Source organism: Hippocampus guttulatus, chromosome 15 (genome assembly GCF_054856545.1).
Source record: "Hippocampus guttulatus isolate MCC_2025c chromosome 15, RoL_Hgut_1.0, whole genome shotgun sequence".
NCBI classification, from domain to species: domain Eukaryota; kingdom Metazoa; phylum Chordata; class Actinopteri; order Syngnathiformes; family Syngnathidae; genus Hippocampus; species Hippocampus guttulatus.
In genome coordinates, this window is record NC_141275.1 from 15,642,828 (window position 1) to 15,668,387 (window position 25,560).

Genomic DNA, 25,560 nt, shown 5'->3' on the forward strand with positions numbered 1-25,560 from the left:
CGGGCGTCGGCTTTTTTTGGTTTTGCTTTTTTCATCATCCCTTGCCTGTTCTGAAATGTCTATTACCTGAGTAGCTTAAATAATGGATGGTGCCTTTCATTGGGGGGGGGGGGCATCATTTTATGTCTTAGCCCCCCCCCCAACGTTGCCATCCAAACAGCCTTCGCCGGACCAGATAAGGCGACTGTCAATATAAATTATGGATGATTTTATGGCTGAACATAAAGGTTTTAAAAATAAAGCTCGCGAATTATGCGTGATTAAAGCGGCACCGTGTATAAAAATGTTCCATTGTAATGAGTATGCGCTAAGAGAGAAAAGCCTTCATCTGCCCTAATGAACCGCCTCAATCACGGCGCCGTGCATTGTACGTGTTACGATAGCCGACGGAAGATCCTAATTTCATTTGGTCAAGTCGGGCACTAATGAATGCACACTCATTTATTTCACTTGCAAATCCACGTCCGGTCATCATTTGCGACTTTGCGAGCAGGCCCGAGTGGGGAAAACATATTCGCCAGAAGGAATTGTTGCGAAATGATGATGCCCCCGTTCAAACCGGCAAGTGTCGTATTTGGGGGGGAGATTAGCTCTCAGGTAAAGTGAAAGTAAAGTTTGGCAGCGGAACCACAACCCAAGTAATTAACACTGGCGTTGAAAAAAAAAAAAAACTTTTTTTCTAACGGTCATTAGGGAATTTGACTAATACGAAATCTCATCAAAACTCGCCTAAAATGAAATACGACGAGGTGAAGAAAGGTCAAAACAGAATGGTGGATGACGTCAGCTTATGACACGCGCTGCTGCTTTTATTTTACACTCAACCAATACTCCCCCATACTAGCAAAGTGGTAGGAAATCGAATAAAACAAAAACTGAATTGAAGCATTTTCCAGAAAATCAAAACCAATTAAAACTGTGACTCGGCAAATACGGCGATGAAAAAACTCAAAACGAATACGACATGTCATCAAAACAACCCTCCGTCGAAGCCTTTTCGAGACAATCAAGGCTCGCAAAGCTGCTCTCAACGGCTTTGGACGGATGGATGAAAACGACAAATGTGGCTCGCCGCCTATCGTAGAACATTGATAAGAATTGAGCGATTGCGAGCCCTCCGTTGATCCCGCACGTACGCGTTGCGGGAAGCGCGGCGCCGAGGTGCCGCTCCAGCAGGATCCGACGTGCGGCGCCTCCACCAAGGCCACTCGGTGGAGTAAATAAACAGACACGACGTCGGGCCGGCATCTTCGCGCTTCCGCCGCGATTGCCTTTTTCTCCTGCCGCTTCGCAATCCAAAGCGGCTTCCGCCGCGCCTCTCCGCCGTCGTACGTGACGAGCGGCTTCCTCCGTTAACCGAAGGGATGATTTGATGCAAATCCCCAAATCACCCGCGACCCCCCCCCCCCCCCGCGACCCCCACGCGTGGCTGAAACGTGTCATTTGAGGAGGGGGGATGAAACAAATCGAATCAATAAGGAAAGCCTCGGCGGGGAAACATTAGTAGCGCCTGGAGAGAAAGGCCCCGTTTCCACAATCATCCGGCGGTGACCTTTTCCGCTGATGAGATGTTTATGCACTTCTCCCGCTCAAGATCAAATGTCTGCCCTCTTCATCGCATCCTCTCCATGCTCGCGCTCGGGCTGCGCTTTGGTACCTGCACGTCAACCATCGGGGGAAATTAACCATCGCTGAACGGAGACGCTTTCGTGAAATATATCCAATTTTACAAAATGGTTTTCTTGAAACTTGCCTTTTTAATATGTATTCAACAACATACAAAAAAAAAAAAAAAAGGGGATCGACAACATATGGAAGCCATTGGGCAAAAATGTCCATCAAATTCACGTCTGGTCAATCATATCAACAAATCTTCACTTCTCATAGGATGACGCATCCATAAAATATTTCCAAGATAGATCACATTTGGTAGGTTATTAATCAATCAATCTATGCCAGCGTACAAAATGACAGGTCGAACCATCCAATCGTCCTCCTTCATTTGTGAGTGAGTTGAGAGCAAATCGTCAATATGCAAGTGGTGATTGAGCAACGTTTTTGTCGCGTTAAATCAACGACAAAGTGTCACGAAAGAGAATAAAGATGGCGGAGATGATCTCAAATGTAAAAGTAGAAGCGATAACGTCATGTACGTAACATTCACACGCGCGCAGGCATCCGCGCGCGCACACGACTAAATACGACTACAACTCGTAACTCGTGTGCAAATGTCACAAGGGAAACGTTTGGGCATCTTTTCCCTAAAAGCTTTTTTTTTTTTTTTGGGCATTTTTATTTACAGTATTCCAAAACAGATGATTTGGATGAAACCAACCCAAGTTATACCGACGATGTCTAAAAAATGGACTGGAAATGATTTTTTTTCTTTTGTGATGAAAGAAGAGAGTCCGATCTTTCATTTGGTATCGTTTTAGAGTTAAGAATGCGTCACCGTCTTTTTTTTTTTTTTTTTTTAACCGTGCGCTCATTTAGCCTCAGCGGCGTCCAGACCAAATTAATCCGCGACCAATTTCCTCTCAATTCTTTACAATCAATTAATCGGTTATTAGGCGCGCGCTTTAACAAGACAACACGTTTGGGACGAGCTATTAAAAATGCGTTAGCGCCCGACCTGATGTTTATCAGCGGCTTTCAAACGACTTGGTGAGATGACTGCGAGGGCCCCCCTCGCACGGCGAACCCCGACCCCCCCCCCCGACGACGACAGATGCTCAGCATCACGGGAGCGCAACAGGAAGTGAATTCAATCCCGCCTGGCTCGAGGTCTAATGAGACATCAAGTGGAAGGGGGGGGGGGGGGGGGGGGATCGGGTTACGCCGCAAAGCCCATCCGCGGCCACTCCAACCCGAGTAAGAGCGCCTTTTTGTTATTGATGGCGTTTCCATCAAAAGGTTGACGGTGACCTTGCGAGCGCCAGCGCGCCGCTTTGTTTACACCGCTCGCGGCGAGGAAGTCTTCCCCCGCGCAGCCGACCGCGTCCGTCACCACGTGCGGTTGTCGCGTTGCGCTTTGACTTGCTTCGTGCCACCAGGGGATCCGCTGCCTTGGGAGTCGGGGCACACTTTTTGACATGACTAGATCTGCAATTTGCCAAAAAAAAAAAAATTTATAATAATAAATGTGTTCGTAAATAGTCATACTTGAACGGCATGATAAATGGAGCGAGATTGAGAGCAATCGATGTTTTTATCACTAGTCCAAAGACAGAGCATGGTCTGCTGCTTGACTTATTTTCGCCAAGAAAAACATGGAAGTTCAAACAAAACGAGAAAGTGTTTTTTTTTTTGTTTTTGGTTCCCACTCCTGATTTACTCCCACAACGACGACAGCGACCAGCTACCTGGGAGCCAGCAATAATGACGCTAGCTGTCTCCAAAGATGTCGCACCGCCTCGTAAATTGACTCCAACTTAGCGCCCGCCCGGGGCGCGGCCGCCGCCGCGGCGACACGAAGATAACGTTTCAGTTGAGCGGTGCGTGGCGTTGGCTCGCTCCCTAAATCAACCTTTTGGGTGTTTTAAGAGAGACGGCTAGAGATCTTATTGGTTTCTTGGTGTTCCTTGTCAATTTCGATGACATGTTGAAAGTTGTAGCAAGCCAACCGTCGAGGGAACGTTAGCGAGCTGCGGTTCGCTAAAGGTTAGACATAACTTGGGCGGTGAGTCGAATTGAATCGTGAATTGGCCGTTGAATATGTGTGGAAAGCTACGTACGCGCTACAGTCGAGGTGAGGCCCGCAAGTACTTATGAACAACATTTGGCTCGCTAACTCCGTGCTAAGTAATGGGAATATGCGGCCAGCTAACATGGTGCTAGCAAGAAGCGAAAGGGCGTTTTCAAACCTTGAAAATGGGGATTTAAATCGCCTGAAAAGTAAGTCATGTGGAGATAGCCCACTTTGATTCTCATCAGCTCATTTCGAGTCGTGCGTTCTTCACGTCGGGGACAGGAACTTCTATTCGTAAGGCGCATTTCGATTGCGCTGAGCCTGTAGTGCCGATGCTAATGACTTTGTTTGCAAAGCGCCGGCGCTCCCGCGGCCTGTTGATCTAACCGCTGCGCGACTGTGGCCCATCAGTGACAATGCAAACAGCCCAACTGTGTGTTGTTCTGGCCCAGCGAACTGGCGCGCAAACACATCTGACGCAGCCTGCTTCCTAATGGGCTCGTCGCAGTATTTCGCATGCACACACGCCGGCGAGAGAGAGAGGGGAGACAAACACGGAGTCAGTGGCAGAATTAAAATAGGCTTTGAGGGTTTTTGCTCGCTTGTGTGAACAGACGCTTTTCCTTCAAATGCCTTGCTCAAGTGGCGCTTTTAGACCGGTTTTACTGTGGGGTGGGCTGGGGCTTTTAAACGCACACACCTCCACTCTGTTGTCTGAATTGCTTCCCTCTATTTTTTCATTCGTGGTACTTCTTGTATTAATGTTGTGTCTTCATCACAATATTATGCACAGCCTGGCCACCAGGGCGCAGTCCCGAATGCACGAAAAAGAGTTTCGTGACTAAGTGACTCGTAATATTAGTCATCATATGAGTTGTTTTAAATTGTGCCTCTCAATTGAACAAAGCAAAATGTTTAGATTTTTTTATTTTTACACTGTTGTTGCACTGTCACTTTGGATTTGAGATCAGCACCGATTTTGAGTTGAAGATGAAGATCTGGCGTTGAATCTCGGCTCCTCGCGTCGTTTGTGAGGGAGAGAAACGGGGAAGCCGTAAAAGTCCAGGCAGCTCAGGCTTGAACGGATCATATTTATGTCTGCTGTAAGCTGAGCAGGTGTCGTCGTAAAACACGCGCGTCGTAATCGGCAAGATGACACAGTTCATAAAAGGGATGGCGAACGGCATGTAACAAAAACCCATCGACATCAGTCAGCCCTTGACCTGTCTTGAGACTTTAGCGCCCCCTGCCTCTTAATTCTAAGCACTTTTGGCCCTTTTTTTTTGCGTTCTCTGTGTCCAAAGCAATCACCGTCAAAGCGCATTTGGATGAGCTTGGGGTTGATGCAAGTGTCTTCTTTTTTTTTTTCTCGCGGGACTGGAATCTGTCGCATTCCCGTCGGTTCCTTGCCAACCTGTGCATGTTTGAGGACAGCTGTGAGGAAAGCGCCCGTCTGCTAAGTAGCAGCACTTGTCAGTCTTCCTCACCCGTTGCTCAATTGCATGGAGCAGGATGTTGTTTCTTGCTCCTCTTTTGTCGCTGGCAAGGAATTCTTCTTCTCTTTCTTGGTAATTCCAAGCACGTGGGGGTGCCCACCCCCAATTCAGGGGGTGACGTGCCTCTATTCTTATCGAATTCTCACGGGTTGGAGGAGGAGAAGCCTGGCTAATTCATCAAGAATGGGAACCTAATCCTTTCTTCTTCTACTACTCCTGCCCGGAGGCTGGAGGAACATCCCCCTGGCTCACGCAGACACACACGCAAGCCCCCCCCCCCCCCCCGCGTGCGTGTGTGTGTGTGTGTGTGTGTGTGTGTGGCCGGCAAACAAGAGACGAGGTGTGGCTGGGATGGGGCGGCGTCCCGACGCTTTGTCTGCGGCACGGCCCACCAGAGCAGCAGGGGGAGGGGGGGGGGTGGTGTTGGGGGGGGGGGGGCTACACTCCGGCGTCTGTAGCCGAGCCTCATCAGATTGGCGTGGGAGCCAGAAGCCAGCGCGCACGAGCACACACGCATGCCGAAAGCGGAAATTGAAAGCTGCAGGTTGAAGAAGACGACGACGACGAAGAAGACGACTGGATTTTGTTAGCAACGGGAGCGAAGAAAGCGCAAGAGCGGGTGCCGGCTACGTTGGAACTGCTCAACAACAAAGAAAGTTGTCAAGTTACACCGGTTTTTACCTCGGGGGAAGACGTGGGAAAGGAGGGGGATGTGCTTTTCAAAGTAAAACTTGGAATATGGGACTTTTCATCCATGACCCGGAGCACGGGGACAGCAAGTCGCGTTTCTGCGCTCAGCTCTGGATCCTATTGATGAGTATGTTGACACCTTGATGCTAAGTGCCTAATGCTAATTTGGCTGTTGTTATGGGCTCGTGTCAGTGTTGCTGCATTTTTGCCTCTTTGGCTTCTGTGTTGCTAACCAACACTTAACAGGGGAAGATTTGAATGGCTCAATGTGAAAACATCCTGTGATGTTTTTCTCCAGCAAAAAAAAAAAATATATATATATATACAGTATATTTAAAAAAAAAAAAAAAAAAGGTTCCACACCTCGGTGTGATCCGCTGAGTGTTTTGTCATCAAAAACAGGTGAATTGACACCAAATATAACCATCCTAGTGAATTGTTTTTTTTTTTAGATTTTTCTTTTCACACTTTTAATATTACAGTTATTTTAAACTTGAAAGTGGCTCCATTTGTCCCTTGGTGTAACAAGTAATTGAAGCACTGTCGGTTGTCGTTTTTGCTTTAAACGAGAGCCGTATTCAATTCGCTGACTCCCACTGATGAAAGTTGTCAAGACGGACTGGTTTCGGCTTGGCGGAGGACGCAGGATGGAATTAAAGGGATCTACTTTTCCAATTCAAACGCGGAATACAGGACTTTTCATCGCAGCAGGTTGCGTTTGTCAGATTTGAGGCGGGTTGACTAGCCGGACACTGTCGGTCGTGGTCGTCGGCGGCGTGAGCTGGTTTGGCTGCTTACTTAGCATTCTAAGCTAATGGGATGCTTGCCCTTGCTGTTGACCCTCATTGTGACCTACTCGCTTTGTTCTTCGAAGAAAACGGTTCTAAAATGCCCATCGTGGTTTTATCCAGATTATTTTACATTAAAACAAACAAACCGAAAACCGGATTTATTTGACTATCGGCTCAACCTTGAAATTGCGGCAAACAGCGAGCGCAAAGCAAAGCGCACCCCTGCGGAGCGGCTTGAATTTGAACTCCTGTCCTTTCTTTCTTGGCAGCCCTCGCAGGCAAAGTCTCGCCCACCGGTTCCGATGGCCTCCTCAGTTCCTCGCCGGTGACGGCCCGTCCCTCGCCGCCCGCCATCTACCTGCCGGCCAGCTTCAAGATGTCCAACGTGCAGCTGGCCTTCTTCTTGCGCAAGGCGGCTCAGGCGTCGGGACCGAGCGCGGCCGGCGGCGGCCACCCGCTGCAGCGCTCGGAGAGTTTTGTGGTTTTCCAGACAAAGGAGCTGCCGGCGGTCAACATTAGCTTGGGACCTTTTGTCCGCGACCAGACGCTGTCCAAGGAGTTGCTCCAGCCGGCCAGCCCGCTGGACATCCCCGGCCAGCTGACGGTCAACTGGAAAGTGCGCGCTTTCATCGTCCAGCCGCGGGTGTTCTCCAACAATCCCGCCGTGCAGGTGTTCTTCTACATCGCCGGCCGCGATTGGGACGACTTCAAAGCGCGGGACAAGCTGCCGTGCGTCCGGCTCCACGCCTTCCGGGACGTGCGGGAGATGAAGACCTCGTGCCGCATGAAAGGCGACCTGGCGCAGTGCTTGGCGCGGCTGGACCTGCCGCCGTCCTGGTTCAACGCCAACGTGGCCCCGCTGGGTCGCCGGAAGGGCGACGGCGGGCTGACGGGCGAGACCCTGCGGGCGGAGCTCTACTACACGCTGCGCGAGCCCGACGCGGAGGGCCAGTGCGGCGAGGCGGCGGGCCGGCGGGGCGCCCGGGGGGAGGCCCCGTCGCAGCACCCCCTGCTGCGCATCGGGAGCATCAGCCTGTATCAGGCCAGCCGCGAGCAACTGCTGGTGGACAAGCAGCTGGACGAGAACGTGTTCCTCAGGCTGCCCGAGAAGCCCCTCAAGCCCGGGGAGACCCTCAGGATCTTCTTGTACTTGATGCCCAACTCCACCGTGGAACAGTTCAGCCTCAAGTAAGTGCTCCGCACCCGGTTTACTTTGGCATCTTTCCACACGTCCCGCTGGCAAGTTCGCGTCCGATCAGAGCCCGCCAGCCCGCTTCAAACGGTCGCTCGTTCAGATGCGATTTCACTTCATCCGTATTTGGATTTTCAGTCGTAATGACGATAACATATCTCGATGAGCACCGATGGACGGAGGAGATAACAATCTGCGATATCGCCGGCCCGCAATATCGCACTGAAATTTGAACGTCGGCCGATAACGGAGTGCGACGAGCTCTATGTAAGCTCATTCCGCGCGTTTATGATCCATCGCGAGGTTGCTCTGTTTTAGCTCCGAGGAGCCTAATGAGCATGTAATCGTCCCCCCCGCCCCTTCGCCCCGCTTTCCTAATAATGCTGAGTCATGCCGAGAGGGAGGGGCGGGGGGGCCAGGTTCACGCGGAGCGCGGCCCGCTAAAGTGATGTGTGTGTTCTTGGAGGAAAAAAGACGTGTCAAATAATTCCCCCTGAACTTTTGCTAATTGTGATGTCATCAAAATATCAATTCATCATGTTTCTTGCTAGCTAACAATCGGAAGCACAATTCTACTTTTCCTCACTTTTGCGGCGAAAAAATAAATAAATTCCCATGTTCTGCAGTTTGAGAGGACACACACGGAAAAGTTCCTGGGGTGCCGCGTTGCTCTCCGGCTGCAAGATACGTCTTAAGGCGACATGATGAAACGGCCTGCTAACGCTTTGCTTGTAATTTTAGCATAATTTTGAGCACACACTTGTTAAAAGTCGCAGATTTGCTGAATAATTATTAAGCATGGCTGACTCATTAAGCCTCGGTTGGGGGAATAAACCCCCCCACACCCCCCCCCAAAAAAAAACCACACACGGTATTGTTTCTCCCCGCAGACACTCTCGGCATTAATGGTGATTTATGCTAACAATAAAAAACTAAAGAGGGAAACTTAAGGCCCAAATTAATGAAAATCAACAGCAAGGCTTGTTCGGGGTTTTTTGCGCGAGGGGGGGGGGGGTGTTAATGGGGGGGAATGTGCGTTCGTAAACAAAGCGTTCATTGACTTTTTGCAGCGTTCGGGCCGTGATAACATGGTGGCGAACGCTAGTGCAGCCCGTGTGGAGCCAATTTTATTTTGGGAGGTGGGGGGGGGGGCGGTGGCACAAAGCCCCGATAAGAGCTGAACAGCAGATGTTTTATGTAGAAGTGGATTTGTTTGCGAGAACATTAGTTGAAGCGACCTCGGGGCTCCGTTTTCTCAAAGTGGGGATTGTTTCGTCTTTTTCTTCATCGGAAGCCCGAGTACGTGCAAAATGTGCATTTTCCAAACTTTCGGCACCTCGAGAATAATAAAGATGGTGTCAAAGTACTACTTTTGCCTAAACGAAGCGCCTTAGCTCATTTCAACGTCATTCCTTGGCATCCGTATTTGTCGAAATCCGGACACATGTGGACACGGTTCCTTGGGACCAACCTTGTGCTCTACTTTTGTCTAAATGAAGCTCCTCAACTGACTTCAGCGTCATCCCTTGGCGCCCCGAACGGCAGTGGTTGAGTCTCGATGAATTCTCTCCAACATGCATGTAAGATGGCGGCCAATAGTATTTGGCCGCGCCCGGTTGCGCAGTGCTGCCAATGAAGGGCCCATCAATAAGGGGGGGGGGGGGTCAAAAGGGCTCGGCATTTCCTACCTGATAAAATAAGGGAGGTTCGATACCGCTTCTTTTTTCAGACCGATACGGTACCAAATAAGAATCGATACCTGTCGTACTTTTGAAAGATAACTTTTCATGTAACACTGACGCCGATGACGATTCGCCGATGTCTCTCCCCTCAGGATAGCGCCAACTACTGCTGAGGAGGACTTATTCAAAGGCAGATTTTTTTTTTCTCCCTTAAGTATTCAGAGCTGGTATCGGTGTTCTCCAGGAGTCGTTCATACTCCGAAATAAGGCCGCTATTGGCCCAATACCGATAGCTGCGATCGTACTCGCCCGCCCCTTCATGAAATGTCTCGACTGCTAGCAATTTTTCCCTGTCGGAATGAATATTTCTGGATTAGGATGGGATTGTTTTTGTTTTTTTGTTTGTTTGTTTTTTTTAAATAGTTTCCGACGTGGCTGCCGCCCGGGGAAATCCCCCCCCCCCTTCTCCCCACCCCTAGCATATGTCGAATGACGATGAGGCCCCGCGGGGGAGACGCTCCATCCAAAGTGACGCCAGGCCGTCGGCAATCTGTCACGTCATTAAAACCATATTTTAGTGGTCGCGTGCGCCGCCGCCGTCGCGCCATGTGGCTCGACTTGAGCTTTCGCCCCCGCTCCCGGATTCTGTCAGCGCCATCTGCTAGCAGTCTTGACAGGGCTCTTGTTTCGTTTTGGGTTTTTTTTTTTTGTTGTTTTTTTTTTAATGGCTCACTGACAGTTTTTAGCAGTGAAGAAATGACTCTTCCCATCCGTGCACTGGCTCGCCTTCCAGCTCGGTCGTTCATATGGAGACTTAATGAAAGGGTGTCAAAGGTGCGACTAAGTAGCTTAAGTCTTCTCGCAGGTCACTCCAGGCCAAGTCGCTCCCTGAATTTGATGAGTCGCCGCATATCGCTTCCGAGTTTGACCGCGTCGCTCTTCATTTCAAGCTCAGGCGTACATTTTTCACTTTGTTCTTCGCCCGGGTGAAACGTTTACCCCTTTGCAACTATCCGAACGGGTGCGCCCCCCTCCATCTGCTCGCACGACCGTCAAAGTGCCGCTTCAGCCGCCGGCCGCCTTGTCAGAAGATGTCGAGCGCCGCCGCGTTCAGCTGATTTTTATCAGCACTCATAAACGAGGACGAGGTCAGGAGAGCCTGTAAAGAGCTTACGATGCTCACTCCGCAACGGCACCGTGAATCGCGTCTCGAAGGCAAAAATTTGGGTGCGCTCCCGGCAGTCAATTCGTCCATAAAAATTTTTTTTTAAAAAAGTAACGATGAGTCTGTATTCATTTCCGAAATAAAATATCGGAGTCGAGCCGCTTCTCTCCACGCCGAGAGGAGCCGAGTGAGGCGGCTGGGGCATCTTGATGCCTCCCCGGTGAGGTGTTCCGGGTACGTCCTGCCGGCAGGAGGACCCGGAAACCACCCGGAACGCGCCGGAGAGACCGTTTCTCCCGGCTGGCAGAGGAAGGCCTTCCCGCCAAGAGCTGGAAGAAGTGGCTGGGGAGAGGGAAGTCTGGGCTGCCTTGCTAAAGCTGCTGCCGCCGCGACCCGAGGAAATTGTGCTCCGACGAGTATTCCCGTTGTAATGTTCGCTGCGCGCCCGCTTTTGGGAATTGAAGAATTCGGACAGTTTGACGGCGTTGAATTACTCTGCCCAAATTCGTATATCGTACGAGAGTTCGGCTCCCGTAAAGTGACCGTCCGTCCAATTGAATCGAGTTGCACAGAGTCGAATAGTCGCGTCTCGAAGAAACTATGCGAAACTTGCCGCCATTTTGTGCGCAGTCATTAGACACGTGAACCCAAAAACTGTCACCGTCGCTCGATGCATTCGGACGGTTGATGAAGCATGTCGTGAACAAATGCCATGGGAACGGAATAGGGAATAAAAATTCAAAGTCTTGAGGTCGCAATCGCAATGAAAAGGCCGTACGCAGAAAGTGACTCATGACTTCCTCATACTTGTTTTTTTTGCACCTGCACTCATTGTGATGCGTCTTCGAGACGGCGCGGCAGGAAAAAAAAAATCCCTTTCATCACGGGTGACGCTGAATTTCGAGCATGCGTTTTGAAGTGGGCCGATTGTTTGAATCTTGGATTCTTGCTGCTAAATATCCCGTTTGTTTGTCGGCTTTTTTTCCTTGACATGGCTTGAATTACTAGCATGGAGCAAGCGAGTGGAGCGCAATCAATGTCTCTCGGCACGCTTCGCAGCGCAGGTTGACAAAGTCCTTGTTTTTTGTTTTTAATCTCCCCCCACCCGCCCCAAGACTCCGCCGCCCTCCTATTGTCGATTTATTGAAGGGAAGACAAGATGGAGGCGGCGCGGGGAGTTTTTCCATTTGACTGCGACGATTTCTCTCGCTCATTTCCTTTGTGATTGGTCGAGGTGGCCGCTCAGAGTTTCTGGTCCCGGTTGCGTTTTTTTTTTTTGCCGCTCCGTTCCATCGCATGCCGGCAAGGCGGAAGCCAAGGTGTCTTTCTCAAGATGTTGGCTAACGGATGGCGTTCGGAAAGGCCTTTAGCGGAAGCGCGCTCGGCAGACGCGTCATTCAACAGGCGCAACGTGCGAACGCAATTCTATTTGCATCCGCCCTTTAATCCGCCGACATCCAGATTGCCACATCAAAGTGTGTCACGGCCTTGATGGAGACGAATCATTTGGAGGAGGAAAAATGATCCATATGCAAATCAGCTGCTCGGGCGGAGAGGGAGTTTATTTTACATTTCCTAATCTTCTTTTACACACGGCTGATTTATTTTGCTTCGTTGAATGGCTATTTATAGCTACATTCGATTTGTATTTGTTTGTTTTTTTGTTTTTTTTAAATTTCAAGTGTGAAATGCTAATAATAGGTATTGAGGTCATTTTAAAAAATTGCCATATTTTTAAAAAATAGAGAAAAATTGAAGGAGTCCTATTTTTTTCAAAATAATTTTACGCTGTGGTGAATATGCAAAAAAAAAAAAAGTTTGCTCAATGAACGAAAAAGATTTTTTTGGTTGTTTTTTTTAATCCCCTCCAGGCCACATTTGGATTTTAGAATTCTCGTGTTACCAAGCAACACGCGCAAGCCTGCAGAGCTGTCTGTCTGCATTTGTTGATAATATTAGCACCTGATTTGCTGAAGGAACTTGCGACGTGTGCGCATGTTGGGAGTCATTATTGTCTCCTGCTCAAAGTGGAAATTGAATTCGTCGCGAGAGGCGTGAGCGTTTGTCACCGCTAATAGCGGTGAGGGCTCGTTTCTTTTTTTTTTTTTTTTAAATCGATGAATCGATTTGACTCAATTTTCCCCCTTTCGCCATCCGCAAAATTGGGATGAACCGCAGGGAGTAGTACGGGGTAGCGTTTCTTGTTTGGGGTGTGTAGCTTGAGACGGCTGCTATAGGAAGGCTCGATGGCGCCGCGTTGCTGCGTTGAAATAAATAAATGAAATCAAATACGGCCCAACAAATCAAGCGGTCTCATGAATTCATAAAATGGAAGCAGCAGGTCTGAGACGTGCATATTCAACGTCTGTTGACGTTTTTTTAGCGCGCGCTAAAAACAGCCGTAACCTTTTAGCGCGACAAACCACAGCGATGCCTCATCACCGCTCATTTTTTATTTTTATTTTTTTGCACGCACTCGTTCTCTCCAGGGGGAAGCCCTCCCTAGCGTGAAAACGCCGGCAGCGCCGTCGCACTACGGGGACCATAGAAAACTCCTTAAGTGGCCAGGTGACCACTGAATGAGTCCCATTTTGGGGGCATAAGTGGAGCAAGGAGCCCGCTTTTGGACAAGCTTCCCAGACCCGGTGGGCGGGGGGGGAAATATCGCATGAGAGGGGAAATGTCGCGGCGGCCGCGGAAGCTCGCCGACTGTCGGACTCGAGCCGACTTGGACATCGGGCGGCGGGATGGTCTTCCGGTTGGTCGCTTTGGTGTTGAGAAGCTTTATTGTCAATTTACGGGCACCTGAAAATCACTCAGCCGTGGGCCTTATTAGCCATTTTGCCTGCCGGGTGGCGCGCTCGTGTCGAGTCATTCATGTTCCAAGGTATCAAGATATCGTACCAACAAGTGTTCAATTTGTGAAATGTCGCTCCTGGCGCCTTTTATCGAATCGCGATCGTCTCTGTCGTCAAATGTCTGCTCGTTTCTCACCGTAACCCCCTCAGTCCCTACTCCGCCCTCCACCGGAGAAAGGAACCCCCCCCCCCCCCCTTCTCCTCCTGCAGCCGCTAAACACGATTGTAGTAATTCACTTAGCCAGCAAAGCGACATGATAGACGGGCTAACCTCGCCGCCCGGGGTGGAATGGAAACACACTCCATTGCGCTCGGTTGCTGTCGCCGGATGCGAGTAAACACAAGGCAAACATGTCCTTGAGTGTTGTCTGGTCGCGGCTTGCGTAAAGTATACGTTTCAAGCGCCGCTATTTGACTCGCGCTTGGAATCGTGCTAATTAGTCACTCGTCTCTCAAAATGGCGTCATCTTCTGAGGTTTTATCAGAAATGGGAGGGTGCTCGTAGGGAATTTTGAGCTCGCAATTTTTCTGTCCATCTCCTCTATCGGCATGAAAACCACCAGCACGAAAGGGGACAACCGTTTTCCAGCTTCTGAGATGTTAGCGCGATGAACAGCACCTGTACGGTTCCCAGCGTCTTCTCACATCTTCTCTTTCTGTAGGGAAGACACCGACAAGGATTGGGATGAAGTCAACCCTGCGTTTGTTTTTCTATCCCGCATCCGGCAGTTGTGTCAGAGATGTCACGGAGAAAGACCTGTGCCTTTGGCCCCTTTTACGCTGCCTGTCAAATTGAGCCTTTTCCCGTTTTAGAAAACAGCTTCAACAAGGAGTCAGGGGGAAGCAGTCGACCCGCAATTTTACGGCTTCAGTTAGCTGGACGCTAAAGTAGCAGTCGGCATCTTTGCTCAGTGAACCTCCCGCCAAACAGATTGACTCGAATCCCGGACACCTGTCACAGAAAACGCTGGGCCGTGTTTCTCGGATCTTCAATCTTAACGAGTTGGCCATGCGCTATTAAAGCCGCTTAGCTAGCGGCTAGATGCTAACGTAGCGGTCCACATCCCCAATGCGTGCTAAATCGAATCAAAACAGATGGACTCGACTCAAGTTGACGGCTCCCTCACCAAAAATTCCTGGCGTGTTATTTTATTTATTTCTTTTTTGCCAAACACTCCGCTTCTGAGGCGTCGAAGGACCTTTTCGTAAAAGTCCAGACCGTCGGGCTCTGTGATTCCAGCCGTTTGTTTCGAGTCCAACGCGGGAATCCGCTCATTCCCGACCGAGCATTTCTGTGACAGGCGACAAGTAGACGCAGTAAAATAGTCATTAGCAGACGAGTGCCATCTGCCCCGATGCCGCTAACGCTCCGAGTACATCAAGAACCTTTTGGCAGGCTTTGCGCATGCCGTGCATCTGTTGTTCCATTTTCAAGTCTTTTATGAAGATGGCCTCACATTTCACGGGGGAGCGTAGCAAGCATTAATGTTGCACAAGCCAGTTGGTGCGGCCTATAAACAAACAAATCATGTCGCCTTCATTTGTTGGCGCGGTGGCTATCTCGGCTAGCAGTCGTTATTGTTTTTCTTCCGGACTGGGAAAAGCAATTGCTTGAGATCGGTTTCATTGAATCTTGGCTGCTCGTTTACACGTCGGGTTCATCTTTCTCCGGATCGCAAAGTGATTCAGTTGCGTCACTGTGGTTGCTGTAATTATTTTTGCCATACATTTGCGGCAGACCACGTCTGCACTTGCACCAGTCGCAGGAGATGCTAATTGATGTTTGTTTGCTGGCCTAAGACAAGTCGGAAAAGTCTGGCCCGTTGTGAACAGATCGAGCCCCAGTCAAGCCAACGAGCTAGCTGTTAAAAGCTAACGTAGCTTAGTCGACGTCGTCTGTTTTCCGTCGGATGGATTCAGACCAAAGTTGTTTGTCCGCGGTGTTGTAAACACCTTCCTCTTTCTTCCAAAGGCTTTTCACGGTAGCCGGCACATTCTGTATGCAGGTGGGCGAATGTGATATTTCATTGATCCCCCCCCCACCCCCCCACCCCCCAAAGTGTTCCATGTATTTGCCCGAAATTAATCCGTTGTGGTTGTTTTGTTAAAGGGCACCGCAATGCAAAAGTCAGAGAAGATGGAGGAGTCTTATTAATCGCCGGTATGATAATACCATCAACAACAAAAAAAAGGGGTAAAATGTTTAAGGTTAAAATAAGTACCTCAAGCAAAAAAAAAAAAAAAGAACATTGCAAGGTCTGCGGCGTGGGATTTACGGCAATGGGTGGTCAGGGAGCACAAGTGGGCCGCCTCCTGATTGTTCTGCCTCTTAAGTGAAGAGCCTCAAGAGCCAAAGCGAGGGAGAGAGTAAGATCTGTAGAAATCAAAAGAAATCCGAACGGGGAAGGCAAAAAAATCCAAATCCAGCGTGTCCTCAGAGGTACCCAATATCATCCATGTGACAACGGAATTGGGTCCTGACTTTTCCAGGATGATGAAGGGGATCTAGACAAGAGCTTTGAACTACACTGAACATTTTTAGCTGCTAAAAAGTGGATTTTTTGTCTATTGAGATAGAGTGGAAGGGGGGATGCACAGGAAGGTGTATCACCCACGGAACAATAGAATTGGAGGGGACCTCAAACAGCGCCTGAGGAACACCAATTTTTTTCTTTTTTTGGGGGGGGGGGATAATGAACAGATGGATTTGGTGCCTGATATCACAATTAGCAATTATATTGTCATTCCCGATAAATAATTTTTTGAACGCCCATTTTGGAGATCACATCTCATCGTCTTGCACAATGTACATGCCCACAAGCTGGCTGTCTACTGCTTTTTGTTGTTGTTGATGATGATGATGATGATGATGATGATGTCCCTAATTGACTCGTGAGTAACTGCTGGCTGCCGAGCTCTGGGAGAGAGAGAGATTCATTTGTTACGGTTCATGGTATCGAGCGCCATCCTCCCTTATGCTCGCCTTACCCTGGAATTGCCGTTTGAGTGATCATTTCACCGACGCTAAGGAAGCCCTATTTTTTTAATCGGTTTCATTTATTTATTTATATTTTGGCAAACATTTCCCCAGTAACATTTAAATACAACCGCGCCACTTTGCACGCGTAGCCAATTCTCTCCTAGAGTTGTTTTCCGTAAGCGGAGTTGGCGGCTCATAAAAGGACACGGGCGGGGGAATATAGACGGCGAATTTTCCGTCGAGGTTCTCCGCATTTATTCACCGGCTGCTTTATTTTCTCTCATTTCCTTTGTTTGCATCCCAGGAATTAGCAAAAATGTCACAGAAGAACATGTTAATGGTGTGGTTTGTTTGACTTTTTTTGGGGAGAGACAGCTCTTTGTTCATTAGATTTCAGACAAAAATAAAGGCATTGGATCTTGTGTGGTGGAGCCTTAAATGGAAACGACTTCCACGTTAGCTTCTTGCGCTAGCCGGCCACTCCTTTCAAATAGAGCTGAAGTTCGCAAGTAGTCACACACACAACACATTACAACAAAATGAGGTCTAAAAAAAAAAGATAATGAGATCTAAACAAAAAAAAAATAGTTTCAAGTATGTGAGCTCAAGTTCGACGCCCTTGGCTGTGCGATCATTAACCTTACATGGTGCGGAGGAGCTGTGGGCCATCGCTTTGTGATTTATCATATTCACTTTTCGTGTGTGTGTGTGTCTCCGTGCATGCGTGCGGCATGACTTTTCTTGCACTCCTTGTTTCGAGCATCCCCAGAGAGAGCGACTTTTCCTCGGTGCGCTCCACTCTAAAAGAGAAGGTCCTCTGGGAAAAGAGCGTGCGTCAAGTAGCGGAGTACATCAGGGATCGATGCCCCACCCACGTCTTTGAATTTCATCTGCACTTCTTTAATCTCCCTCGTGGCCGTCAAGCTCCGCTAAGGAATTTTCATAGCGGTTTGTGAGTCGGCAAGATTACACGCAGGATGCAAAGAGTGGCCCAAATAGATCTGCTCGTGCTCACTTTTGGACATTGCCGATTTGTGCTTGGGCATCTGTCAAGTTAATTGCTCATTCTTTTGGAATTACCATTTAAATACGTTTAGATTCAAAAGGGATTGAATATTTTAAATGTAAAACATATTTGAGGAAAAAGTCATACCTTTTATTATTTTTTATTAGAGTTTTCTATCTAAGTACCCACATTGGCTCCCACTTCCAACAATAAAGATTTGAATTACAGGAATACATCTGACTGCTTTTAGTATTTAACTGAGAGAATTTTCATTTTTATATTATTTTTCTTTCCCAAGGTGCACCTTTGAGTGTATTCCACAATCCATATTTCGAAGTGTAGTCCGCTTCCATGGCGGCGTAACGATTGCCGTCAGGTCACACTCGGGCGAGCGCCCCAATTGTAACGTCAACGTAGCTGTGAAGCGTGAGTCAGTGCGCCGGATTGAAAGCCGACCGCTGTCCGCTGGACCCTGCACGGATTATTCGTGTTATTACAACAGAAGTCCGCGTCAAGGCTGCAGTGAGCCCGCTTGTTCCCCCCCCCCCCCCCCCCTTCTGCACGTCTGAGCCCGACCGGCCTCATCAAATAAATTGGACGCCGGCTTCTGTGATTGTGGCTCGCCCCGGAGAGTCTTACCGCTCGGAACCATAATTGCCTTCTGTGAGCCAGCCTTCCGCACGGCACGCACGACTCGGTCGAAGGGCGGGATGTTGCTAATCGTAGGAAACAATTAAAATCTCCATGATGCAACGGGATGACTGCGCTGAAGGTGCGCTAATCCGGCCGAGCGGCTTACTTAATTGCCGGCGAGATTCGCCGGCTTTCCGTGCGAGTTTGAGCTAAATGCTAGGCTAACTATAGCCAAATCCCTAACACATGGCTTAGGTCTCGTTTGTTTCATTTACACTCGCCAGGCGGATGAACACAAACTGCCTTCACGGGCTGTTTCAAGGCACTTGCTCAGCATAGGACGAATAAACAAAGCAACTGCCACTTTCGGGGAAGAGAACAAAAATTCTTGAAAAATACTTGTCAAAGTCTTGTCAAATTGAAAACCTTTTTCTCGACAAGGAATACTTAAATGTAGGGATGAGCGAGAAGCGTTTGCCGGTATCGCTATCGGGCCGATACCAGCCTTATTTTAAGATATCCCGATCCCGGCCATCGATACTTGATTCTAAAATAAAGACATCAACAAATGTGACGTCAGTAAGTCTTCGTGGGCAGCAGGTGGCGCTATGCTGCCGCAGTTTGGCCACTCATCGTCTGCGTCAGAAAGAGAGGTCTTGTAATGTTGTCAAAACTACTACGGGTATCTGTACTTGGTATCGGTGAGTACTCGAGTGAATGCTAGTACTAGTATCGGTCTTAAAAAAAAGTGATATCAAACACGTGTGTGTGCGTGCGCATACATACATATATATATATATATATATATATATATATACACACACGCACGCGCACACACAAATGCATTTTTAGATGTACAGATCTCAATCTTAAGAGAATGTTTTATTTTTAGAGAGAAAAAGTGGCCTCCGGTGTGCGACCAGGCCACCATATGCCAAACTTTTGCAAGTGCGTCCGTCCCTGATGGATGTCGACACGAAAGTAAACAAACAAGCAAGATGTCAGCACTTAAATGGCCAAGAAGCACTCTTTGCATTAGCGCAACTTGGCAAAACAAGGGCTAAAACTGGACGCTAAAGTTGCCCCCCCACCCCCCTGCCCGCCCGAAGAAGAAGCTCCATTAGTTCCCTTGGCGGGACACTTTGCGCCACTGCCAGCACGACAAATTTCATCCCGGCAGGATATTTATAATTCAAACTAAGTGCACGTTCTTATTTGTCTGCAAGCTTTTCCGTGCGCGGCGACATGTCATTTGTTTTACTTTTGAAACGGGCCGCTCGGGACCGAGGGCTTTTATGTGCTTTGACAAATAAACGCTGATTGCTTGACTCCGCTGTGGATCATTACGACTCCGCTGACGTCAACCACAGTCAAAATGCTACCGAGAGTCGACACCTGCCCAAAGAAAGCAACGGGCGCTTTCAATTTTTCTTTCGGGCAGGTTTGACTTTTTTCTCCCAAATATGACTTTATCGCTGTCATTTTTTTAAAAATTAAAATAAATGATTCTATTCGGAAAATTGTTCTTTTGTTCTTAAAGAAATCTGACCGTCGTCTAAAAATTATATACAGGTATTTCTTTCTTTCTTTCTTTATTTTCTTGGGGGGGGGGGGGTGTAAATGCCTTTGCCGATGCGCAGGGCAGCGCTTTTCATAATGCGGCTCAGCGGCAGGCAGGTGTACTCTTCTTCTTCTTCATCATCATCATCATCATCCCCTTCATCCTCCTCCTCATCACACTCATGAAAAAGCATCCCGGCTCATCGACTACGACCTTTGCTAACGACTGCGGCGTAATTACTCCCTCCCTGTAGTCCCGAAGGGGGCGGCGGCTATTGTTAACCGCAATTTCCACCGGCGGCCTCCAAGATGAATCGGCGACATTTCGTCTTCCTCCCGCGGATGTGACACTCGGTTTGCCGTTCCCCTCCGCACAGCAGGAACATCTTCCCCGCTGGGAGAATGCTTCTTTTGCTTAAAAAAAAGAAAAGCAAACGAACAAAAAAAACAAACAAAGAGAAAATAGATGCGATGTGCCCGTAATAATTTGTCACCGTCGGAGGTGGGATCAGAACCGTAACAGGCGGGACGCCGACTGTGTCGAACCGTATCCTTTTTTTTTTCCCCATCAAAAGAATCCAACTTTATTTGATGTGTTCTTTTTCAAAATCAAGTAGTAGTTTTTCTTTTTTTAAATAATATCATCTCATCTTTCAGATCAGCCGGATATGATTATTATTATTATTGAAGTGAATTTCACTCTTTCTCAAGTTTATTAAGCTTTTGTTTTTTAAATGTTACTTATTTGATCAATTTTTAAAAAAGTGTCATACCATTTTTGTGTTTCTCAAAATGATTTCTATCAAACGACAAAAACTCCAATACGGGTTTTATTTCAAATCGGTATTTCGACACATTTTGCGTCTATCTTGGCATGGAATGATTCTTTCTTCGAATAATACGAGAGGTTTTTTTGTTTGGTTTTTATGTGTATGACATTTTCAATTGTTGTAAGCTCAAAAAGGACAAAAATCCAATACTATTCGGAAAAAAAAAATACAATGTTGCTCTTTGAAAAATTCAGCCTTCATTGTGGAAGATTGTTCCTGTTGTTTTTTTACCTTAAAATGTACCCCCCCCCCCCCCACACCCCCGTCCCCAACAAAAAACAACAACAATAACAACAAAATCACAGTTCCAGAACTACCGGGCCTTCCCCTCTGTGATGGAATTCATCCGCCTCCATTTGACAAGTGTCATGGAGTAAATTACACACTTGGTGAAAGTATCCCCCCCCTAAAAAGTGCACTTTTTACCTGCGGGGAATTGTCTGCACTCATGATCGCCTCCCTCCGACGCCCCCCCCACCGGGCCTCTTGGAAGGAAACTTTTATTTCCCGCGTCTTGAGGTCGAACTTGTGTGAGTGATTATTGCGGCCGGGAGAACGATCGGCGGGCGTCCCGAAGGTGCTTGACTTCTTGGAGAAGCCCCCCCCCCCCCCCCCGCCCTCCATTTAATGGCTGTGCTCAGCGTGTGGATAAAGTGCTTGGAATTTTAAGTACCGCACTCCTTTGGCAGCAAGCGGACGCGCACGACACCGCGATTGCCCGCGACCGCATGCCGGAGTTAACCGGAGACGACGGCCTTGGGGGAATGACCGCGTGAGAATCGTTTGGAGTTTGCGACAACGACCCGGTAGCCGGACGTGATTGCACAACGCTGTGGAGCGGCCGCGCCGGGTCGACTGTTGGTGTCGGAGGCGGGGCCTTTTCAAAGATGACTTCATGTTGGAGCGGCTCGCGTTTCTCCCCTTGAGAGAGACTCGACCGGGAAAAGCATCCGCGGCCGTCGTCGTGCCGGATCTTTTGATTACCAAGCGACCGCCAAAGACGAGCGCCCGACGGTCGAGAGGGTGCGGCCGGCCTGAAACGGAATCGCAAACAGAAACGGCCTCCGGTGACAACCCAAACGGCACCCGCGACACGTTGACGGCATCAAAATAAATCGACAAACGAAACCAAAAACGGATGTTTTTTTAAATACATAAAATGCTTTTTTGTAATACCTTGCCAAGTAAGTTGTTTTCAAGTTTAGGAAATCCATCTGATGTGTTTTTTCAAGTAAGACCCGAAAATATGCGTCGATGATATCGCCGCGGTCTTGTCTGCCCGAATGATCGTTTGGCTCCGCCTTCCCAACCATCACTTGGCTCCGCCCTCCCAACCATCGCCGATGCGAACGCGTCCAGCCTCGGTTTCCCGGGCGTCCACTTCGCAGCCGCTTCATGTTCAACATCAGTCGGAAGCCCGTCTCGTTAATCAGCGTTAGCGCACTTCGGCGGGGGGGGGGGGGGGGGGGGAGTTTCACAGGTCCCGTCGTTTCGCCAAACCGATGCCCCATCTGATTAAAAATGAATTTTTAAAAAAACCCAAAACAAATCCAAAGTATACGAGGTGGTGAATAAGCTGCGCTCGTGACGGGTGAAGAAAAGTGGCGGCGAGGCAACGGGGTTGTTGGTCGTCGTCGAAGGGGAAGGTGTCGCCGCCATCAAGCCTAATTAGCGTCTGTTAGCCAAAGTGTTTGCCTTGACGAATCGAGCAGCAACTGGGTCACCTTGTTTCGCCTCTCTTGCCTCAATTCAGTTTTGTTGTTTTTCTAAGACGACATCAAACGCGACGCGATTTGTGAAGCCTTCCGTATTTCCGTTTCACATAATTGGCGCGCGGCGTCTCTAATGAGCGCCGCAACAACAAGAAACAATGTTCTAATCGCCGCAACCTGTGACGGACGCCTGCGGCCAACGGGACACAAATGAGGATTACGATAGTTTAAGTCGCTGCGAGATTGAAACGTTCATCTGCGGTTATCTCCCGCCACGCTTGCTAACGCCTTCTAAAAGCGCTGCGCGGCGACGAGCCGGCCTCCGTTTAATCCCGGCGGCGGCGGCGGCGGCGGCGACGACGCACTCTGACCCGAGAGCGGCCGCGGGCTTTTACGCTCGTGTTCGTCTCCCGCCCGCCGTCTTCATTCATCTCACTTATCGATCCGGCCGCCCGATCGCTTTGGCCGAGGTGCGGAGGCAGGCGGCCGCGCGAGGCACCGTGCGCCGACCTCCGGCCCAACACATAAATCATTTCCTGGAATAATAATAATAGAGAAATGATTTTTTTTTTCTTTCCGCCTCTGTAACCCCCGCAGGGTGAAAGCTAAAAAAGGAGTGAACCTGATCCAGACCGCGTCCAAGAACGCCCAGTGGAAGGTGGACTGGGAGGTTCTGTCCGGCGCCAAGCATTCCATCACCACCATCGACGTGAACAAGAACAAAGCGCTCAAGCAAGGGTGAGTCCAAATCGCATCCCGTCATGCGGAAAAGAATATTTTTCCTGTAATATTACGACGTCATCCTCCAAATGGACGACTCTTCCGAACTAAGTCGCCTCACGAGAACAAAGTCTTCATTTTACAAAAATAAGAGATTGTTTCCCCCAAAAATGCAACCGTACAAAGCTTTGTTACGCTCACCCCAAAACCCCTTTTGTCCTTATTTTGAAATGCGAAGAGCGATTTGAAGAATGGAGCTTTGATTGTCCTTCTTTTTTCGTCACTCTCTCGATTCCGGAGTTGAGTTGCGCGAGTGACAACGCGGCGAAGGCTCCCGACGCGAGCGCTTGTCAGGGAGCGCTAATTATGTCAGCGGCTTCTGGGAGAGAACTCGCCTCATGCATTATTTCGACGACAAGGCGCGAAGGTGCCGCGACACCTGCTTTTGACGCCCAACATTCGCAGAGACAAGCTGACGACAATGACACTCGTCGCCGTTATTATTTGTCGCGCAGCCCGGCGATGCCGATACCGCCGCGTTCCCGTCAACCTTTTTCATGACGGCAGCCGTTCCCGCTGGGAATGAATTCTTTTCCGCGCGCAAATCCATTTCCAAATACTGTACGGACTAAAATGTTTGCTTGTAGCCCAAAGCTTACATTGCTTGTTTTTTGTTTCTTTTTTTTTTTAACATGTGTAATGGACAGACCTAAACGTGACGGCATTTCCTTGGCGCCTTTGCTCTTTTTGACGTGATTAGCAGCAGCGCCAAAAATGACTTGGTTGGACATCAAAGGTCGATGGCAGGCCATCAACTTGTTCAATGACGTCAGAATAAGTTTGCAAATACCCAATTGTTTGTTCAAAATACATTTTTGGTTTTCTTAAAAAATATTAATAAAGGGCTTTGTGCAGCTCGCCAGTAAGGCTGTGGGAACGCTTTCAGTATGAAAGCGTGCGAGAGCATCAAATGGCATCAAAGTGAAAGTTCTGCATGAAAATGGATCCTTTTCACAAAAAGATCCTTTTCGCATAATTTTTTTTCGGAATGAGTATTTTCCAGAAAGTGCCAATTTTCTGTTGTTTACTAAAAAAAAAAAAGGTCAAAGTTAGAAATGTATTTATTTTTTTCCTGATGAAAGAAGAGGGCTGAAGCTTTCTTTTGGCTTGCAATGGCTACAGAACTCCATTTTCTGTCGGCCTTCGAAAATTTCTCAAATGGTCAAAAATGGCTCTCTCAATTTGAGAAAAACGGCTGGCATGAAATAAAATCATTCCGCCTTGATGTTTTGCTTTGAGTCGAAATGGAGCATTGTCACTTGAGCAGAAAGCAAGAGCCGGCCGGGTGAGGCTCAAGAGCACAACGGGCATTGACTCGAAACGGCCAACCAGATTGACTTGTTGATGACTGTTTTTGATTGTTGCCTGAATTTTGTTTTGGCAAATTTTTGGCACGATTAATAGTCGAGCCGACGCTGGGTGAAAAATTCACTCTTGACGAGAGGACGTCAAAGGCGAGACGGCCTGGCAACGTCTCAAAACGCATCCGAGCCTACGTCTCATCGTTGTCTTTGATGTTTTTTTTTTGTTTTGTTTTTTTGCTGAATTTGGCCTTGATGATTATTAGGATTGTCCTTCAGCAAAGAATGGCTTGCAAAAACAGAAAGGACGTCAAAGGCACTACAGATCTGTTTGGGGGAGTTGCTGCCATTTCCAGTCAACCGACATCGTTGTTGTCTTTGATCTTTTGCTGAATTTTCTCTTTTAAAAGCAACACAATCGCTTGCTCAAGAACAAACGCTGACAAATTCATCGGTTGTAAAAGAACATCAAAGGCGAGGTTGCGCTCGCCTCGCCTCCAAAGACATTTTCCGTTGCCGCGGAGTCCTCGGCGCCAAATATCATGATCGTCTTTGATCTTTTTGCGGCCTTTTCCCTTTCGTAGCGGGGCGATCGCTTGCTGAACCACAAAAGTTGACAAATTCATGGATTCGAAAAGAAAGGCAAAGACTTTCTCGGCGCCGATGATATTGCGGCGCTGCTACGACACGTAGCGGTTAGCGTGCCTCGTTTTGTTTTTGCCGGTGAGCTTTTTCCTGGCCTAGCAAAGCCTGCACATTACAGCGAATAATAGTTTCACGCTTCAGTGAGCGCGTACCAACAAATCCATTTCCCCCCCCTTTTTTTTTTTTTTTTTTAATGATACCGTCTTGTAAAGAACATTGTATCCTTTTGAGTTCTCCGCCGTGGTGCGGTCCGTCCCTCCCTTTCACGCCCGGCTAGACTTTACGAGTAAAGCTTGAGGTGTTACGGCGGAATACGCGCATGGACACTCCCACCTCCGTGTACCCTCTTAAATTCCAGTCGTGCGTTGGGAGTTATCGCTGAGGCGACTTGAATTATGTTTTGGGCGTTCTGTCCTCCGCGTAACCCGCAAAGGAGCCGGCGCATCTCACGGCCGATGACGAAGAGGTCGCTTGTCGCTTGAGCTCTTTCTCACTTCATTATTCTATTTTTTGCCCGACGCCTTCTCTTCCATCACATCACACCCGCGGTT

General features: G+C 48.6%; 1 protein-coding gene across 2 annotated transcripts in view; it reads left to right on the forward strand.

The window, feature by feature from the left end:
• Positions 1–25,560, forward strand: part of tmem132e (transmembrane protein 132E) — a 131,175-nt gene that overhangs the window by 85,659 nt on the left and 19,956 nt on the right. The window contains exons 1-3 of one of the 2 annotated variants that reach the window (XM_086130947.1): positions 5,643–6,001; positions 6,935–7,853; positions 22,881–23,021. In XM_086130947.1, coding sequence (XP_085987073.1) covers positions 5,923–6,001; positions 6,935–7,853; positions 22,881–23,021 — 1,139 coding nt within the window. In that variant the 5' untranslated portion in view covers positions 5,643–5,922. Of the gene's footprint in view, positions 1–5,642; positions 6,002–6,934; positions 7,854–22,880; positions 23,022–25,560 lie in introns of those variants that run through there. The other variant, XM_086130948.1, reaches the window with a different exon arrangement.